Source organism: Actinia tenebrosa, unplaced genomic scaffold (genome assembly GCF_029948245.1).
Source record: "Actinia tenebrosa isolate PJP-AT-01 unplaced genomic scaffold, QUT_ActTen_1.0 PGA_scaffold9__36_contigs__length_13948895, whole genome shotgun sequence".
In the NCBI taxonomy this organism is placed as follows: domain Eukaryota; kingdom Metazoa; phylum Cnidaria; class Anthozoa; order Actiniaria; family Actiniidae; genus Actinia; species Actinia tenebrosa.
This window is the reverse complement of record NW_028292586.1, coordinates 2347943-2367736: the sequence shown is the minus strand read 5'-3', so window position 1 is coordinate 2367736 and position 19794 is coordinate 2347943. Positions and strand designations below refer to the sequence as shown.

At 36.0% G+C, this 19794-nt stretch overlaps 1 protein-coding gene across 1 annotated transcript; it reads left to right on the top strand.

Annotated features, from left to right (window-relative positions):
* Nucleotides 1-94: 94 nt before the first annotated feature.
* LOC148904476 (uncharacterized) lies at nucleotides 95-17718 on the top strand. Its single transcript, XM_089024973.1, has 4 exons — nucleotides 95-175; nucleotides 7379-7474; nucleotides 14134-14207; nucleotides 16128-17718. The coding sequence occupies exons 1-4, from the start codon at nucleotides 95-97 to the stop codon at nucleotides 17716-17718; spliced, it is 1842 nt and encodes a 613-aa protein (XP_088881099.1).
* Nucleotides 17719-19794: the final 2076 nt, after the last annotated feature.

Genomic DNA, 19794 nt, shown 5'->3' with positions numbered 1-19794 from the left:
AAACCTGAGACCTCAGAGGTGGCATTGCTAACATTATTATTGATAATTCATACACTTTGTAGAGAAAAATAAATAAATTTTAAATATTCGTGACATGGCTCAGTATCCGCCTCGTTTTGGCGGGGACATGAAGAGTTCCTCGTGGGTAGCCTGTGGTATTGGCAGTTCGTTTCGTGTAGGTCGTTAGAGAGTAAAATTTCAGTGCAAGAAAGGATTTCAAAAGTTTAATTTTGCTGCCTTTCTTTCCTCTCAGCATGGTATATATACATTGAATGCATTTCTGTTCACTTGCACCTCAGTTGGAAATTGCAAAACAGCTTTACAGAAGGAGAAACGTTGCAGAATTTGGACTAGTGCATGTTTTAGTACAAGTTCGCCATTTTCGTCTCGACATGTTCTGGAAAATGTACCTAAGAAACAGTCAAAACTCACTCTTGTCTCTTCAAAAAGCACCAGAATGACACGAGAAAGACGTGAAAGCCTCTCAAGGTAAGTGTTTTTAAAGAGGACTTGAAATATTTTGAGAAATTTAAACTTTTTTGTCGCGAGTTTTAATGAATGTGTTAACTTGAAGATTGGGTTACCTGTGGAGGTGCGAAGTGGTTATCGTGCCGCACGTCGGTCTGTACACGCGTTTGTTTTCCCGCCAAAAGAATTTCCACGACTCTTTGAAAAAAGTTGAGATATCATAAATGAGATTGAGGGGGAGTAGGGGGGGGGGGGGCATGTAATTTTTTACCATTAACTTTACTAAATAGATAATTGCGAAATTGGTTTGTACTGGAATAAGAAAAATAGCAAAATAAAAAATAATTAGTCAAAGAAAATAAAAGTGCTAGAGACGTAGATGGCAAAAATGAAAAATGGGAAATAGGAGGAACTCTAAAATTTAATTTAGTGTTTTTGATTGAAGTTTTTTTAATCTCAAACGGCTTTATTAAATTGAGGACTGTTATGTCCGCTAAATTTGACATTGCCAAAATTATAAATTGCTGGCGAAGAAAATGAAAAATAGGCAATAAAACTGTGTTTCGAGACATCTTCATTGAGGTGTAAATAACTCATTGAAAAGCCGTTCAGTTCAGAGAGAATGAAATAAAAATAAAAAATGGCGTTACAATTTATTAATTTTGTAATTAGTGATGTTTTTAGAAGATTTTCACAGCGAGTGATGAGCTGTTGATGAAGGTTTAATTTTGGTTATCGCGGCGCGAAGGTGGTTCTCTATTCTTACTTTAATTAACAATCTCCTCTAAGAAAGAAATCATTAAGAAATTATTTATCTGAATTAATTAAGGCGTATCTCTGCAAGGGAGAGACAAAATCTTGATCCCGTTATCTTAACAGAGCAGATTTGAAAACATCTGGAAACTTTGCCTTTAACTCAAATAGAATCCGTTGAAAAAATTTTATATTTTTATGTGACATATAAAATTTATCTTATGTTAAATGGCTTGGAGAAATAAAATGTTATTTAATTGTTGAATAAAGAAAACGAGAATGTTATTAATGAGAACTTGAAGAGAAACTGCGAAGACTTATCGGCAGCCTATCCGCTTGTCATTTCGCTACATGATATACCATCCTGTCAGAATACTCCAATTCAAATTACTTTTCTTTGCTTTTATGAGGGGAAAAACCGAGTTGAATAGCAAAATGAACCCAAAAGGTTTCATCTATTGTCTTTCAACGCCGAAATTGTGTTTTTAAAATATATTTTTCAAAAGACTAAAAGACAATTGCTTCTGGTCTTGCTAATTAGTGGAATAACCTCGGGGTGTTTTCAATTTGCATGGATTTGTGGTCAGATCCGGTTGAATTATTTAAACCCATTTAAAAAGTGGGATCCCGGCCTAATCAGTACTATGCACACTATTGAATTTAATGAAATTTCATTAGATTTATGCTAATCTCCTCGAGGGATTGTGATGATAACGTGAACGGAGCCAGAGCGAAATATTAGAAACAAACTCTTTCAGTTGTAGCACCTTTACAACAGCCTGCAAAAGTCCAGAGATAGTGTATTGTCAGATCAAATTGGAAACTGAAAAATTAAACCAAACAAACCTTATTTCATCAAGGTCTTCAAGGTACACAAACTTTCATTTTAATTGAAACTATATTGCTAGATATTTAGCTTTGTCCGCTGAGGAAATATTTGCTCACAGAAATCAAACTTGTTTCTTCCAGTAACGACTTGATTACTTCACGTCATTGCAAGAGAAACTGAACTAGCTTCTCACAAGGCTTTTCATTCCAATTTCAAGAAATAGAAGGGTTAAGTTAAGACCACAAGGCTTTTGAATCGAAAGAAACACTGCAGAGGAAGCAAGAAGTGTTACGGTAAGATGTTTTCACCAATTTCTCGAAAAAATTCAATGTTTACATTCGCAGCTATTCAGTCTTTACTGCAGTCCAATAAATACAGCCGCTTTGAAATCACTTTTTTAAAAGAATAAAAATTCTTTAATAGCATTTGTTTTAGTAGTTGTGTTGATGCCAAAGACATTCGTATCCAAGACTGAAAATATTAATTAAATACAAAGAAAAAAAATAGATAGAAAAATATTGAAACTCCGACTGAACCGCGGGGAGCACCATACAGTGGCGTTTTATGTGCGCTCTGCATTTCTCGTGTGCTGAGCTTAAAATTTAATCAATAGTCTAGAAAGTGATACCGTATTTTGTCGAAAAGATTATTGATAAATACGAATTGTGCAAATTCGAGTATATTGAACTTATCTTGCCTGTCCGACCGCATACCACACAACTGCCACCAAAGTGATTGCCGAAAAGTGCTCTGAACACGACATTTTGTAATATTAGTTTGAGAAACATTAAAAATTCAATATCAATATTGCATCTAGTTTTTTGTGTAATTTTTGAATTAAATGAGGCTGTTTTAATTGACTGAAAATCCAAACCGGTTAGGAAAATTCCAGAATGAATCTGATATCGGTTTTTTGAAAATTAAGAGTGTTTTAGAGAGGGAAGTGTTCTGTACCGCGAGCTCGTTTTTGGGATCAGCTCGGACTTTCCTTAGTGCTAGGCCATGCCATGTTCCTAGATGGATTTTAGCGCCATTAGCTAATAAGCATTCAGTGGGGGTCTGCACTTAATTTAAAATTAACAACTCGATAATATTCCTTTTTTAAATGAAAACTTCCTTTGAAATTTTTTATATCATCTCATTTCGCAAGTAAACTTTTTGTCGGCGTCTCTAGATATGGATCGGTAATTTTGAGCAGCCGCGAATCGATGCTAAATTACTTCCTTCAAATACCAAAACATTTATCTCAAACTTTTTATTATTGCTTGTAAAGTTATCTCGTTGGACGCAATCAAAGTTTGAGTCGTATGTTGATATAATATAACTTATCTAAAATCCCTCGCGCGCGAAAAACTGTTATAAATCTGATTTCCACTTGTTTTTAATCAGTTTGGAAGCGAAATACTCTTAGCCCTCAACCGCGTTTTAAAAACACTGTTTTCAGTTTCGGCTCCATTGGCTGTCATTTTTTGATAATTTGATATTTGTGGAACTTTAATGTGTTTGGTATTTCGGGGTGCATCGGTAAAGCATCTTTAGCGATAAGTATCTTTTCAGTCCTGCGAACAGCTATATAGCTTCACCCAGGTTGCATTAAAAAGCTGTTAGGATAGAGATAAGAGTATCCGGCGATAAAAGGCAACAAATTACTAATAGCACACTTGGGACTTGAGATAGTTATTGTGTTTTGAAGCAAATCTATTATAGTATGCAAAATTACTACACTTAGAACCATGTAGAGCACGCATACGCGGGTATATGATTTTCAATACGTTTTTAAATTTAATAAATTATTATTCATTATTTAATCATTTAAAGGTGTGAGTGTTGGTAATTAATTGTTCTGCTGGTCTTGTTTGATGTATTATTGCCTCATTACCTATTTACGACCATTTGAGTCTTCACTTCGACTGCTCTGTTTTTACGACCACAAATCGGACTGCACACTGTGTATTACGACCATAACGCTTGTACGTCCGTCCATTATCATAGAAACACCTTATTTAAGTAAACCAAGGCCAAGTTGCTAGTACGACCGAAAACTGCGTATTACTGACCACGGTGCTTGTACGAACGTCCATTCAACAAATCATTAGCTCATTATCAAGATCGTCTGTGAACACTTAGCGTGGGACAATCGACAATCACAACAGAGTCAGGCTCCAACTAGGTGAAAGCCCAAAGGCACATTTAGAAGTTAGAAGTTGATTTTTGCGGAGGGAGGAAAACCGGAGAACCCGGCGAAAAACCCTCGAAGCACAGGAGAGATCCAACAAACTACGATACGGAGCCCGGAATTCAAACCCGGGTTGCACACTGCAGGTGAGATACGGCGCATTAGTGGGTGCACACTAACCGTGCTTCCAATAAATCAACTTCAATATTCCAACCAGAGTGTCGATACGACCACTGAGACAGCATTCTATATTGAAGCACGAGTGATTCGGCGTCTTTTGGTTTCTAGTTTCGACAACGAACTGCTTTCTTTGGCCAATTTGATGTTGTGTAACTACAGCGTAGACAAAAATTAAATGGCTTATTATTTTCACTTTACGTTTACTTCTGTTTTTTGTTTTTTTGTTTTTTTTGTTTGTTTTTTTTTTTAACTTCTGCTCTGCTCTGCTCTGCTCTGCTCTGCTCTGCTCTGCTCTGCTCTGCTCTGCTCTGCTCTGCTCTGCTCTGCTCTGCTCTGCTCTGCTCTGCTCTCAAAACACGCATTAAACTAATGCATATGTCTGAGCAGCACGCTGGAGGGCATAAAAAACGTCGGTAAACGCGGTAAAATTATGAAATCAAAAAAGGAGAGACCCAAGCGATGTTTTTCCATTATGGTGCGAATGTACACTGCGGTTAACGGTTTAAAGCAGTCTCAACTTTATTTAAGGTAAAATACTGATGTTTCTCAAAAGTAACGCAACCGTCTATTCCACTTTCGCGTCCGTGACACAAATCTGAAGCGTCAATCTAAGCGAAAACTGATTTAAAATTATTCGAATTACCACTGATTTGTCAATGCCTGATAGATGTAACCCACACTCATTGCATTTAATTTTATTATTTATTACTTTAATTAGGGTAATGATATAATAATACAACATGTGTATAACTTTATTATTAAGATTTAAAAGCTTTCGACGTTTTTATATTTTCATGTATGCTTCTATAAAATAACTTAAATTTTCTAAACTTTTACTTTCCGTTTAAATTCCTTTTCTTTCCTTTCCTTTTTTTCTTTTCATTCCTTCTCTTTCCTTTCCTTTCCTTTCCTTTCCTTTCCTTTCCTTTCCTTTCCTTTCCTTTCCTTTCCTTTCCTTTCCTTTCTTTCCTTTCCTTTCCTTTTCTTTCCTTTCCTTTCCTTTCCTTTCCTTTCCTTTCCTTTCCTTTCTTTCTTTCTTCTCTTCTCTTCTCTTTCTTTTCTTTCTTTCTTCTTTCTTCTTTTCTTTTCTTTTCTTTTCTTTTCTTTTCTTTTCTTTTCTTTTCATTCCTTCTCTTTTCTTTCCTTTCTTTTACTTTCTTTTTCATTTTCTTTCTTTCTTTCTTTTTTCATTTATTCATATATTTTGAGCTACAACTGAATTATTTTTTTACACTCTCTCTAAAACAGGGTTTTTTGTTTGAATTGGTAATGATAAAATCACATTCTTGGAAGACCAATTTGATTAATTGCATAAATCTGATAAGAAACTCGTTTCCGATACGGAAACACGCTTGAAACAAAAGGGTTTCTACAAAAGAATCATCCAGCAATCGAGTAGTTTTGCAAAATAACTAGTTGTTTTGTAAGTAGATACTTAGTATGTACATTATCTCATGAAATTCAAGCTATGTATTTTGACAAAGACCATTGAGTGGGCTGCGTCTGTTCTTTTTGGTTCTTTGCTCTATTTTACGTGATTTAGGTAAAGTGCAACTTTATAGCATCAACTGGAACAGCCCAAGAATCCATTAGGATGCTTTGCAAAAAGCCAGTTAAATATTGTATTTAAAATTCAAGGAATTCATTCACTTTTTTTGTCACACACGAAAAAGCCAGATGAATGCAGAAAGAAAAGCCAGGAAAGTTTAAAAAGCCAGTTAAGTGCATGTTGTAGCAAAATTCTAAGGAATGCAGTATTTCAAAGTAGCACATGAAAAAAGCCAGTTGTATGCAGAAACGCAAAGGAAAAAGGTTAAAAAAAGCCAGTCAAGTGTTATAGTAAAAATATAAGGAACGCATTCTTCACACATGAGAAAGCCAGATGAATGCATAACAGAAAGCAATGACAATGCGAAAGCCAGTTAAAAAAAAAAAGAAAAGAAAAGAAAAAAGAAAGAGAGAGATTATGAAAGAGAGAGAAACAAAAACCTAGATGGAACTCGGACTTTAATTCGAATAATTCTAGCAATTTTACTTTAGACAGACGGCCCGGGGTGGGTACTACCACCCCAACTTGGGTAGGGGTGTGCCGCCAGGACCTTAAAACCCTGACCCTATCCCAGACCTAAAATTTTGATTTTACATACCCTACCCCAGACTAAAACTAAGAAATATATACCCTATCCCAGACTAAAAGACGAAAGATACGGTTTTACAATCGATTGCAATCAATATTTACTAACATTTTTATTGTTTTTGTGTCGGCAAAAAGCGTAGCCTATTCGCCAGACAAAAATGACCAAATCGTTAACCCTATCCCAGACTAAAATGATACCCTATCCCAGACAAAATGTCAAAAAATGATACCCTACCCCAGACCCAAAAGCCGAAAAACCATACCCTATAGGGCGGCACATACCCGTATAGCAAATATAGGGGAGTACCCCCCCCCCCCCCCGGGACAGACGGACAGAAAGAAAGAAAGTGAGGGAGAGATATAAAGAAGAAAAAGGAGAATGTAAAAAAAAGAAAAAAAAAAAAAGAAAAAAGCGAAAGAGAGAGAAACTAAAGCCTCATAGAAATGCCAATGAGTATTTTATTAAATTCGTATCTCCAAAGCTCTTAATTCAAACTTTTGAGTTAATTAAATATCTTCAGCATGCGGTAAATTAAAATCCCTCCACATGCTGGGATCATTCAAGTCGTCTTAGAGCAAAAAAAACCTATGTCTCGTATTCCTTATAACGTGGCAACCTCCTGTCAACCACCCGAAACGCTTCTTCTATTCACACCTTTTCTAATTCTTAATTAAACTTTAAGAAAGTTTCGGTTAATAATTCTGGCGTTGTTGCTTCACAACAGGATCTTAGTTTCTATTGTAATGTGGAATTATAATTTGAAGGAGTGAAAAAAAGAAACTGGAGAGTTATTGTCTGACAATATATACGTCTGAAACAGATCTAATAATTTAGGATTTTACGTTGAGTCATTGTCAGGCTAAGAGAAAAATAACGTCTACAGTCCTTCGAGAGATTCAATGCTCCAAATTTTGGATATATTTTCGAAAAGTAAGTGTGCTAAAACTCCGAAACTTTATAATTAAAACAATGTTTTTCGTTAGGTCTGTGTTAGGTCTGTAAGGTTATGAATAGAAAAATAACATCTACAGTCGTTCGAGAAAGTAGTGCACCTAATTTTAGACTGGATAGATAAAGGCCCTGTTACACGTTGAAACTTTTAGGCGAAATTTGTGTGCAACAGCGCTGCGAGACAAGTTTGAGAAGCAATTGCACCGTGTAACACCCGAGCTTTGTGAAACTTTCGTCGCGAGAAAGTTTCACGAAAAGTAGAACTGCTTTCTACTTCTGCAACCGAAACTTGTGTCGCGAATAAGTTTCAGGACGAAATTGCGCCGTGTAACACCCCTGTGAAACTTGTCTCGCAACGCCGTTGCACACAAGTTTCACCTAAAAGTTTCGACATGTAACAAGGCCTTAAAGTGCCTATCACCCTTCTGACAATATTCACAGTATTAATTCTACATGGGGTAAGATGTTGAATAACACTAAAAATATATATAGTTTAAGTGCAACTTCTTGAAGTCTTTAAGGTTTTTCCATGCCATATGCTAATGCTGTGACGTATGAGGAGTAATCATTTAATATACAAAACACTACTGATACAGATAAATTAAATTTGAAATACGTCATTGTTTTCCCCATTGCTCTTATAGAAATGATTGCAAGTTAGTTTTCCCATAGAAGCCGGTGTTTTGAATTACGAGGAACAACAAATAACCATAAATGCCTCCTCATACGTCACAGCATTAGCATATGACATGGAAAAACCTTCATAACATCTAGAAGCCACACTCAAACTATGTATTTTTTTCGGGTTATTCAACATCTTACCCCATGTAGAATCAATACTGAGAATATTGTCAGAAGGGTGACAGGCACTATAAATTTTAGAGGTTTTTTTTGAAAAGCTTTAACTCCGAAACTTTTAGATTTTTCGTTAGGTCTTTGTAAGGCTATTAGGAAAATAACATCTACAGTCCTTCGAGAAAGTATTTTTGAAAAGTTTTTAAAGTGAGTTTCTTTACTAAGTAGCACGGTTCCGCTTTTCGTGCTACTTTATTTCTAATTATAAAATCAAAAGTACCCAGTGGACAACCTTTACTGATTGAGCGGACACCACGCAAGGTCCCGAAGGTGCTCGCTTAATAAAGGTGCCACTTTATTCATTGTAAAACAAACCTTTGTTTAACGGACACCCTCTATTAAGTGGACACCAGGCAAGGTCCCGAAGGTGCTCGCTTAATAGAGGTGCCACTTTATTCACTGTAAAACAAACCTTTGTTAAACGGACACCCTTTATTAAGGGGACACCAGGCAAGGTCCCGAAGGTGCTCGCTTAATAAAGGTGCCACTTTATTCATTGTAAAACAAACCTTTGTTTAACGGACACCCTCTATTAAGCGGACACCAGGCAAGGTCCCGAAGGTGCTCGCTTAATAAAGGTGCCACTTTATTCACTGTAAATCAAACCATTATTTAACGGTTACAGCCGGGTACCATTTGATTCAAATCGTTTTGCAACTTTGTTATACGTTGCAACATCAGATAGAACTGATTCACTGACGTTCTTTTGTGTATTGTGAGGGCGCGCGTGGAACTCGACACAGAGGCATATTTGTTTTAGCCTTTAAGACTTGTCCTTCAAAATATATCATACCGCCAAAGAGCCTAAAACAATTCATTTCACTTCTCCGTATTTATATTGATTAATGTCTTTAATTGAAAAAATATCACTAGCTGTCAGTTTGAAGGTCTGTCACTTCTTGCACAAAAGAAGTGAGGGGTTCCACTTCCAAAGGGGGAGGGTTGTGGTTGAATTGCCCCCTCCCTGGAACACCCATCCGATATCGATAGAATTGAATTATATTCCCGCGATTGGATTTCCGTGCATGTCCTTGTTAAAAGCGTCCGTACTTTGCTGCTGGCAAAACGAGTTGGCAAATATTAAGTGGAGTAGCGAGCGAGCCATCGCGTCTGTGTTCGGAGACTCTAGTCTGAACTGTTCTGAAGATAGCAATCTCCTGGATATTACGTTTATTATGTTGTAGACTCTAATGAAGGAATGGTTGATGGGAAAGTGATAGTAAGCGCTAACCTTAGGGAGATTCACTTCACGGGAAAATGGCCGAGTGTTGACATAATCAGCGGAAATCAGTGTATCTAGGGATGCCAACTGCCTTACATTTTGTCCATTAAGTTTTAAAAACGTGGCCTATCCCTTTGCTATCTGATTGTCTTTGAGCGGTCTGCTATATTCACACATCAGAAGTAGAAAATCTAGCCCAACTAACACTTCAATTACGCGAGTTAATGCGGACAAAAGTAAGATTGAATGTCAGTCAAGGAACCAAGACGAAGACTCTACTAAAAAACAGGCAATATTACTTGTAGTTTTCTTCATACATTTAATCTTCTTTAACACTTAGATAGCACCATTGTTTCCTCTGCGTTTTGCTCTGAATTTCTATGTAAAATTACTCTTAAATTCTCGTTAGAATTCTGGCAACTCACGGCTTCTCACTCGCCTCCATTGTGGCTCAGACTTGACTAAAAGTCTTTCTTATCCCAACGTTAAGTGACAGGAGAACTGAGAATACAAATTTTATTTATTTTCGATCTTTACGAGTCCCAAAACAATCAAATCGAACTGATATTACAGTTTATTTTATTCTATTTATCTTAAAATCTTTCCCCCAATTTTTTTAAATTAATCACTATATCTTTCTAGTTTTTATATCTTAATAATGATAGTATTATTATAATTATCACTGACTAAAGTGTTACTATTATATTTTTGTTTTGTAAGTCTTTCGGACTTGCGTTGCCGCAAATATATTTGGTGTTTAGGACACTCGTTCTTTGTCTTGACGACCAAATTATCTTTGTGCAATATGGCGTCTTACTGCAAATAAAAAACGACAGTCCTTTCATAAAGGGCGCGATTTTCATTAGGAATTTTGCAGGAACTGAAAATGAAAGCCACTAAGTTAATGCCACGAATCTTCCCTTCCTTCAAAATTGATTCTGAATTCAAGACATAGTTTATGCAATGACTCGTGCACAGCCGCCCAAACTTTCACAATTTTTGTGGTGTTTTTCATAGCGTGAAAACCCTTAAATAATAAAAGTAAAGTCTTGTTTCTAGTTCAGAAAAAGAAACTTGTACAAATTCTGAAGAGATAATTAGCTAAAACCTAGTGTGAGCTGCTTACTTGTACAAATTCTGTGCTTTTGAGCGGGAAAACCTTTTAACAAAAGCGTGATCTTTTTCGCGCCTATCAGAAAAAAAATGTATATATATATATATTAGATTTGGTGCTTTTGAGCGGGAAAACCTCCAATAACAACAGCGTGATCTTTTTACCAGTTCTCTATTCTCTGTTTGTCTGTCTGTCTGTCTATCTGTCTTAAGGCCCGTTTACACTAGCGATTTTTGCGGCGATTTTTGCTGCGATTCTTTCGCGATTTTGTCCACAATAAATAATGGTAAAGAATTTACTTGTAAAGTTTTATTCAGGATACCAAGATTTTCCTAGACGAATGTCTCTTTTGAGGGATGAGACAAAAGATTTCATATTTCCGAAATTTGCCACAAAAATCGCCAGTGTAAACGGGGCTATATATCTACATTTTCCAGAGACTATAGCTCAGTATGCTGAATAGAGGCGCCATTTTTCCGTGTATTCATGCTTTATAAGTTTTTACAATGTGAGCACTTTGATCAAGTGGTTGCAAATAAAGGAATGAGTGATAAGCTAATGGCGTTCAAGTGAGACAATATCTCTTATCAGCCAGAATGACAGTGAAACTGGCTTAGATAATGGAAAATGCCAGCTATTCTTTTGTCATATTACACCAAGTAATTACACAATAGCACCTCTCCAACCTCTTCAATCTAGTCATTTTTCTTCATCATTTTTCGAAATAATGGTTATGTAAAACTAATTTTCTAGGAATCAATCATCTATAACGTTAAATATTTTTTTCATCAGTTAGGATTTAGTTTGAAATAGTGTATACCTGCTATTTTTTATTCATTCATTCATTTCATTCTTTGTTCATTCTCCATGTGCGAAGTAGGGGGGGCAAAAAGAGGGGGGGAGGAGGGAGAGGGGGCTGGGGAGGGAGGCGGGGCGAGGGGGAGGGTGGAGGGAGGAGGGGGGGGAGGGAGGAGGGGGAGCGGCAGGGTCGAGAGGGTAGGAGGGGAGGGTGGAGAGAGGGAGAGTGGGCGGTGGGCGGGGCGATTTTCGATCGTTGTCGTTAGCTCTTTGTTTTCTTTTCTGTCTTGTTCCTTCTGTCTGTCCTTCCTTTCTTTCTTTCTTTCTCTCTTTCTTTCTTTCTTTCTCTTTTTCTTATTTCTTTATTTTCTTACCAAACCTCTTCCTCAGCTAAATGAACACAGAAAGTGCGTAAGCTTCAGGAATTTCAAATGTTTTTTAAATTATTGAACTCGTTACTTAACTTCGAGAACTTCGGCCACTTACGCTCAAAGCTAAGTTATAATTGTAACGTAATTTTAAACGAATAAAGGTATTATTTACAATGGTTTTTTTGCGATTAGCAAATCTTTAATTGTAAGACTGAGTAAGATACGAAATACTATCAATCGTAATATAAAAATTACTCAAGAAAATCACTATCATTTTCAAGGATTTTTAAAAATTTATTGTAACCACTGACTATAGTCGCGGTTAGCCCAGATACCTTCCCACAATCCTCTACGGGCCGACCTGTCTTCTTTGCGGTAAGGTAAACATATCGTAGTAATTAGAAAATGCACTTTAGGAGTCCCACTTTATAAACTAATAAACCAAGTCTTCATAAGAGGAGAAGTTATATATTTGCACTTGCTAAAACGCTTGCCACCATCCGCAAGGCATGCAAATGAAGAAGCCGCTAGTCCAATGCGTAAGTGGATTTGAGATATAAATCAAACACAAACACCTGACTTAATAATACTTCCCAGTGAAGGATATATACGGTACCGGTCAAAGAAACCGTGCAGAAAGTCTTAAACTCCAGCGAAAAATCCGGTGTCAAGTTCAGCTGTTGTAGAGATTTTGTGCCTTCAAATCATAAACTCTCTTGACTATTATGAACTGCTGATAATTTCACTTCGATCTTCGAGGAATACTTTGTGAAGGACAAGTGTAGCTGATTTTTGCAAAGGAAAAAATCAAACGTGGTTGGAAAATTGCTCGAAAAAAGTAAGAGATGTTTTCAACTGTTTTTATTATCAGTTTTTAAACGCTGAGAAATTTTCCTTTATGGAACACAAATGTAGCAGATTTTAGTCGAGTAAGACGGATGCATGCCATTTTTCCTAATTCAATTCTACATATTTTATTATTATTTTGATCTGACGATGTCTCGAGCTAACCTAGAAATATCTGATTAAGTCGGTTTAGGGTTAAAAATCATTTTGAAATAAGTTTCAGTTGTCGTCACTTCATTTATGCAATATGTAAATGTAACAATATATCTTTTATTCATTTTTCGATATTTTTAAATTAAAAAATGCTTTTAAAGATTCGGCACTTTTTTAGTTCTCTGGAATTTTTCAGGGATGAGAGTCCTGGTGTTATTGGTGTAGTATATGTTTAGTTTTCGTATTTGTAGACTTTCCAAAAATATTCCTAAGTGTTGCTTTATAACTTTTAAGTTCACGAGCCCCACCGACGGCTCCTAACGCCCTGGAGCAGTACATGACACAATATCAATCAACTGCGGTGTTTTTCATTTGTAAATTCTCATTAAAAAACGACGATAGATGCTGTTAAAGCAGGTCTGACTTCCGCTATCTTGGTGATTTGGAGTAAATTCTAAATCTGAAGAACTTTTCGCAAACAATCAAAAGTGCGTGAGAGGCCATCTCACTGGCCCATCAAGCTACACGGCGCCTCTTATTGCTCTTTATACGTCATTGTTTTTCTTCCTAAATTTGAACACTTAAGCTTAAGATAAGAGGCAGAGTCACGAGTGGATCATTGATCTAGGGATCTAGAACAATGTGTAGCAATGTCTCTGATCTTGATCTGTTTACAACGTGGTCTGGGGGGGGGTGGGGGGGCTAGGAAGCGGAACGTCACTGCAAGATCAGACCTCACAACGCGTTCAAAAACATGTTTATATACTGATTGGAAAAATTTTCCACGCCCGAGTGACACTAATATTAGCGGAAGTTTGAGTCTATTCTATCTATACGCGACATGATCTTAGCATTCGGCGATGAAACCCATCCAATCTATCACCCCTAATATTCAATATTTCTAAATAAATTGAACTAAGTGCCGGCCGAGAAGGATATATTTCAACCACTGACACCAGAGATCCTGAGAACGATACGCAAGGCTAAAAGCAATTTCTTTGGCAATCATTATATTATTGGAACAAGTAATGACTTTCGGCGTTTAAGCTTAGCAAGTTTTCATTACAAGCCTGGTATGTGGTCTTTCGAATGTCTTATTGACTCGACAGAAACACAGCTACGCTGACGTCTCCTTTGTGACTCGCTTTAATCATAGAATCTCGCGGATGCCAATTAGTGTGATCTATAGAAAATAACCCCAATTTCAAGGCCTGCAAAGACATTGTGAGTGTCCCTGTACGGAAGAATATAGGACTGAATGTTATCAATTTTGATTCAGTTGCAGACGGACATAGCCACTGCAACGAGAACACCTGAAGCTCGTCAAACTACAAGGACAGTCTCCGAAAAAAGGTACGAATTTATTTAAACTTCGAGCTGTGTCGTAATCGACTAAATTCATCTTTTACACCGAGAAAAAAATAGAATAATAGTCACAAGAAATGTGAAACTTGATAGGGTATGGCGGAACTTTCGTTCATATTAAATTCTCGCTTTTAAATGCATTTTCGATATTTCTATTTGTTTACAAACAGTTAAAAATATTATTTTTTCCGAAGTGAATCGGATATTTGAGAATTGAAGCAAATTGAAGATACTTTTTTCGGCGTATTTTGAAATTTCTTCTGGTGTAGAGTTACGAGTTCTTAACTGTTTTATGCCGAAATGAAAATTTGAATTTTGTCGGTATGTTTTCATTTATCTCAGTTACGTTTTGATTGTAATTAATTTTGGTAGGTTTTTTCACGTTTAAGCTCGCTGATATACACGTATCACTTTACATCTTTCATAACTTTTATACCGATTTTCAATAACATTGGCACTCTTTTCCTCTCTACAAAAAATATCTTGAATTTCCGAGAATCTTTTTCATTCGTAATTGGTTTTTATGTTATGACGTGTAGCTTAGAGAGGAATAAAAAGAGGATTCTGGTCGAGACAGATTAAAGTCGAGAACTCGCTAATTAAAAAACATTAATTAATGGGAATTGAATTTTGACAAACCCGTCGCTTCGTCATAATAGATAATTAAAAACAAGGGACAATAACAAAGTCAGAATTGAACTACGTTGGAGGAGAATTCAAATGCACGCTAAAAATAAAAACGCGCAGGAAACAACGCTTTACTCTTTGTCCACTAATGCTTTGCGAATGGCATTTTATTTTGCGGAAAAAATGTGGGCTTCCTGTGTGTGACTTTGAGTCTTGGGTTAAAAAGACAGGGATCCCAATGTAGATTAATTCAGTATTGATGGCGGTTTGCGTTTGTTATTTTCTTGAATTTGAAATTAAAATTAATTGGTATAAGATGCACATAGCCTTAAGCAAAACTGCGCGTTCACACCCACACTACCAAAACTCTCACAAACGGTAAACTTGGCAATTTTACGATCACACGAACTGTTCAAGTGCGGATTTCCCATGAAATATCTCCTTGTATAGGTTATACGTTAACAGTTTTTGAAAAGAAACAAATTGAAAACGTGCTGGAGAGTAATGAACGCCGTCTTTTTAATTACTTTTTTAATCAACGTTTTTACCCGTTAATTACAATTTCCCCATCCATATGAAAATCACTGGTGTCAAATGCCATATATCATATTCCGGCGAGCTCACTTCCGGTACGAAGCTCATATGTTGAGCGAGAAAATACACGGATTTTTCGACTATTTTACGCTCTCTCGTGAATTTAAGTGAGTCTGTCTTTCATTTACCACTGGATTTAAGTAAAGCAGTATGTAAACCATTACTAGTAGTAATATTAAATGATTTGAGGCATTTTTCGGTACGTCAAATCTGTGTTTTCCGAGTACCGTTGAGAGTCGATTTTACAAGGCGTTACTCGATTCTCGACTATCTAGCTGCGAATAACTGGGTCTAGCTTCAATACCCGCCTTTGAATCATGATTTTACCGCCAAATCTGAAATCTTGAATAAATTATCTTTGTTTTGATATATTATAAGTCGACTTTTGTGAGATTTTTGGTACGTCAAATGGCTGCTAAACTACATCATCTGGTCTTTGTCCTTTTGATCTTCTATTGTCAAACTGTAGAAGCCATAGAAGACGATTTTAGGGAACAAAATGATCAATTTAAGGCAAATTCTCCTACCTTCACTTACGAAATTTCGAAGTAAGTTGGAATAATTAAGCTTTTTTTTTTTATTTAAGCGTTCAATAAACGTATTTTTATTCTTATTCTTATTTTTATTTTCAAATTAGTGAAGCCGAATTGTATAAAAAATAATTTTATTGTATTCATTTTATTGTAGCTATTTAATCTATGCCATCTCTAAGAAAAGGGATAGTACTGGCTGTGGAACTTCTGCTTTATCAGAGGTTGTGAGCAGGATTTTGACAGATTCTGGAGTCGAAGGGGTTTTAATTAACAATCGTATACTGAATGTATTTGGAAAAACGATTTCTGTTTTAAAGAGCAAAGCAAAGGCTGCAGCTAGGAAGGGTGGCTTCTCTCTCAGGAGATTAGAAAAGAAATGGAGAGGGACTACTCATAAATTTACTGTGTACTACTCAGAAATTGACAAGTGTGCACTTGAACAACAGAACAGTAATCTTAGAGGCCAAAAAAGAGCATTAGAAGACACTGTTGTGGAAGAAGTGTCAAAAAGGCTGAAAGTAGAAGAAAAACTACAGGCTGCTCTTGAAAAATCGGAAAGCTCTTGTAACTTCTACAAAAAGAGATTCAAAAATTTAGTCAAAAAAGTTATAAAGAACCAGGAAAAAGCAACACCAAACAAAAGAGGGTCTTCAAAGAAAAAGAGTTTTCATGAGTTCACAAAAAGGCACCAATACAGGGTAAAGGGCCAGATGAAAGAGCAATGTAATGCAACCCTCTCCTTTCTTGGTCATCATGACTTCATTGCTACAAAAGTAGAGATCTTTAACAATGCAACCCAAGAATATGAAACCTTACAGCTAGTTGATAAAGATCAACTCCCTCTCAAAGAGAACAATCCTGTAACACTCACTGATGAGGAAATTACTGATCTCAACTTTTGGCTGTACATAAAGGACAAATTTAACATTTCCAATGAAGCTTGGCATGAACTGGCCTTGAAATCAACTGAAATGCCAAATATGTATCGACTTAATAAAAGAATATCAGATTTGAATGCCAAATGGAGGCTTACAGACACACCAGGAGAGGCAGAGGGTGTTCAGATTTCATTTAAGGAAAGCTTGATTGAACAAACCAAGAGGCTTAAAAACAAGGGGATGCTAAAAAATGAAAATACGATCAAGGTGAAGTTGAGTGGTGATGGAACAAGTATTGGCAAAAGATTAAAAATAGTTAATTTTACTTACACTATACTCAATGAAAAGGATATTGCAATGAGTGATAAAGGTAATTATTTATTGGCTGTAATGAAAACCACAGAAACCTATGACAATCTTGCAGAAAGTCTAAGTCACTTAAAAACAGAAATGGAAAACTTTGATGAAATTGATGTTGAAGGACAAAAGTTTAAAATTGAATACTTCCTAGGAGGTGATTGGAAATTCTTAGCATGTGTCTGTGGATTAGGCCCAGCAAACCAGGATTATGCATGCATTTATTGCAAGTGTCCCAGAGAATCTAGATGTGATATAACCAAAACCTGGTCCTTAACTGATAAGAAGTTTGGAGCAAGGACACATGATGAAATAACTGGACATTCAAGATCCAAACGGTTTAATTGCAAATCAAAACCCCTCTTCAATTTTATTCCACTAGACCATGTTATCATTGATACTTTGCACTTGTTTTTAAGAATATCAGACAACCTCATTGAGCTTCTGATTAGAGAATTGAGGAGGAAGGATGCAATTGAAAATGTTAAAACTTTTCCAAATGGTTTTTAAAAGGGAAAAATACAAACACATGGCAGGGTATGAGGCATTTTTAAAGAACATTGGAATAACATTTGAATGGAAGGTAGAGCCAAATACTAAAAAACTTGATTATAGGGATCTAACTGGACCAGAAAAACTAACTGTTTTTCAGCACATTGACTTCAATACTCTGCTTCCAACATATGAATACACAGATAATTTGAAGAAACTTTGGGGTGATTTTTTGGACATTATTGGAGATTTAAAACTGGACTATGATAATGAAGAATCAACAGTCAAGCTGAAAGATAAAATAAAATCCTGGTTTCAACAATTTCTTAATCTTTATCAGGGTAAAGATATTACACCATATATGCACACTCTTTACTGTCATGTTCCTGAATTGTTGAAGCTATACAAAAATATTGCACATTTCAATCAACAAGGGATGGAAAAATATAATGATACGGCATCTAAAAATTATTTCAGATCATCCAACCACCGAGGGGTATCTGCTTTGAGACAACTCTTCTGGAAAAAACAAAGAGTGCAGCACCTTGAGGCAGAAGGTTACCAGCGAGAAAAAAATTCTTTGACTTGCTCAAACTGTCTGGAACAAGGTCACAACATTAAGACATGCACCAAAAAATGCAAAAGGTGTGCATTTGAAGTTTGCTGTGGTCATCTTGATAAAGTGAATAATAAGTGGGTGCCAAGCTGCACTTTGTGAGTTTTCAGTAATTATGAATTTAGACATAAAGCAGTTTTTTACAGTATGTGGTTTAGCATTTAGGAAACATGCACAAAACAAGCAAACAAAATTGCAATACTGTTTATCATTGATATTTTAATATAACCATGGCTATTAACAAGTTTTCAGTTGTGAGTTTTCAGCAATTATGAATTTAGACATAAAGCAGTTTTTTTACAGTATGTGGTTTAGCATTTAGGAAACATGCACAAAACAAACAAACAAAATTGCAATAATGTTTATCATTGATATTTTGATATAACCATGGCTATTAACAAAATGTTGTCTTTATAATTCTTGAAAAGGAATCCATTAAATCCATTGAGTATCTGAAGGTAAATGTTTATGTATTGTTTTTAAGATATTGCTTCCTATTTCCATCACCTCGTACAAACGTAAATACAAGCATAAATGAATCCTCGATTTCTGATTTAACATATTTACCACCAATGTACTTAAACTCTTGAATTGGGTTCTTCTTAGTGATCCAGTACCGTACAGTTTGTTTTTCTACAAAAGCATAATCTCCAATGCAATTAAGAATCCTCTCATCCCACCTTGTCCCTAGTATAGCGTCCAAAGACCGGTTGTCTTCCAATTTATAAATGTCCTTTCCCCTATGAAGAATACTGTTTGTGATCTTTCCAAGTCCGGAGTAAAAGACATCCTGTTCAACATTTATTTCTATTCTCGTCGAAGGGTCGTCCCGTCGGCCTGACCACAAAGCTCTTTTAATTGAGCGATAAAGCTGTTCATGAAAAACAAACTTTCGGTCTTCTAGTGACTGCTGGCCTGGAATATAAGCTTTCTCCAAGCGAATAAATGGAAAGTATTCGCCTTCGTTGTCATAGTCTCGCCATTCGTCAGACTTGTCGCTATATCCAACAAAATGGATTTTCAACTTCTTTCTTTCCCTATCGACTTCAACAATCTCAACATCGTAAAGACTTTTGTCGTTTTTTTGCTTTCGCTTTATTCCTGGTTCTTTTTTACGACTACATTCCTCAATGAATCATTTTGGTGGACGAGAAAAACGTTTTACACGGTCCGCCATCTTGTTTTCGGTCATCAGTGAGCATGCGCACCAGAACTGAATTGTGTTATTGTCACCAATATCAAATGTCATATCAATATATGGAATGATTTTCATATGACAAAATTTAATAAGTTTTTACAACCATTTTCAAATGACCTACAGTTCTTAATGAGTTTTGATCAGTTTCTCAAATAATTAAGGTCTTTGAATTTTTAACTTTAGTCAAAAATCATTATCGTTTATTTGAAATAATCGTGCGATCTGATTGGCTAAGCCATTCGCTGTCAATCATGTTATAGTGTCCGATAAGCCAATAGGA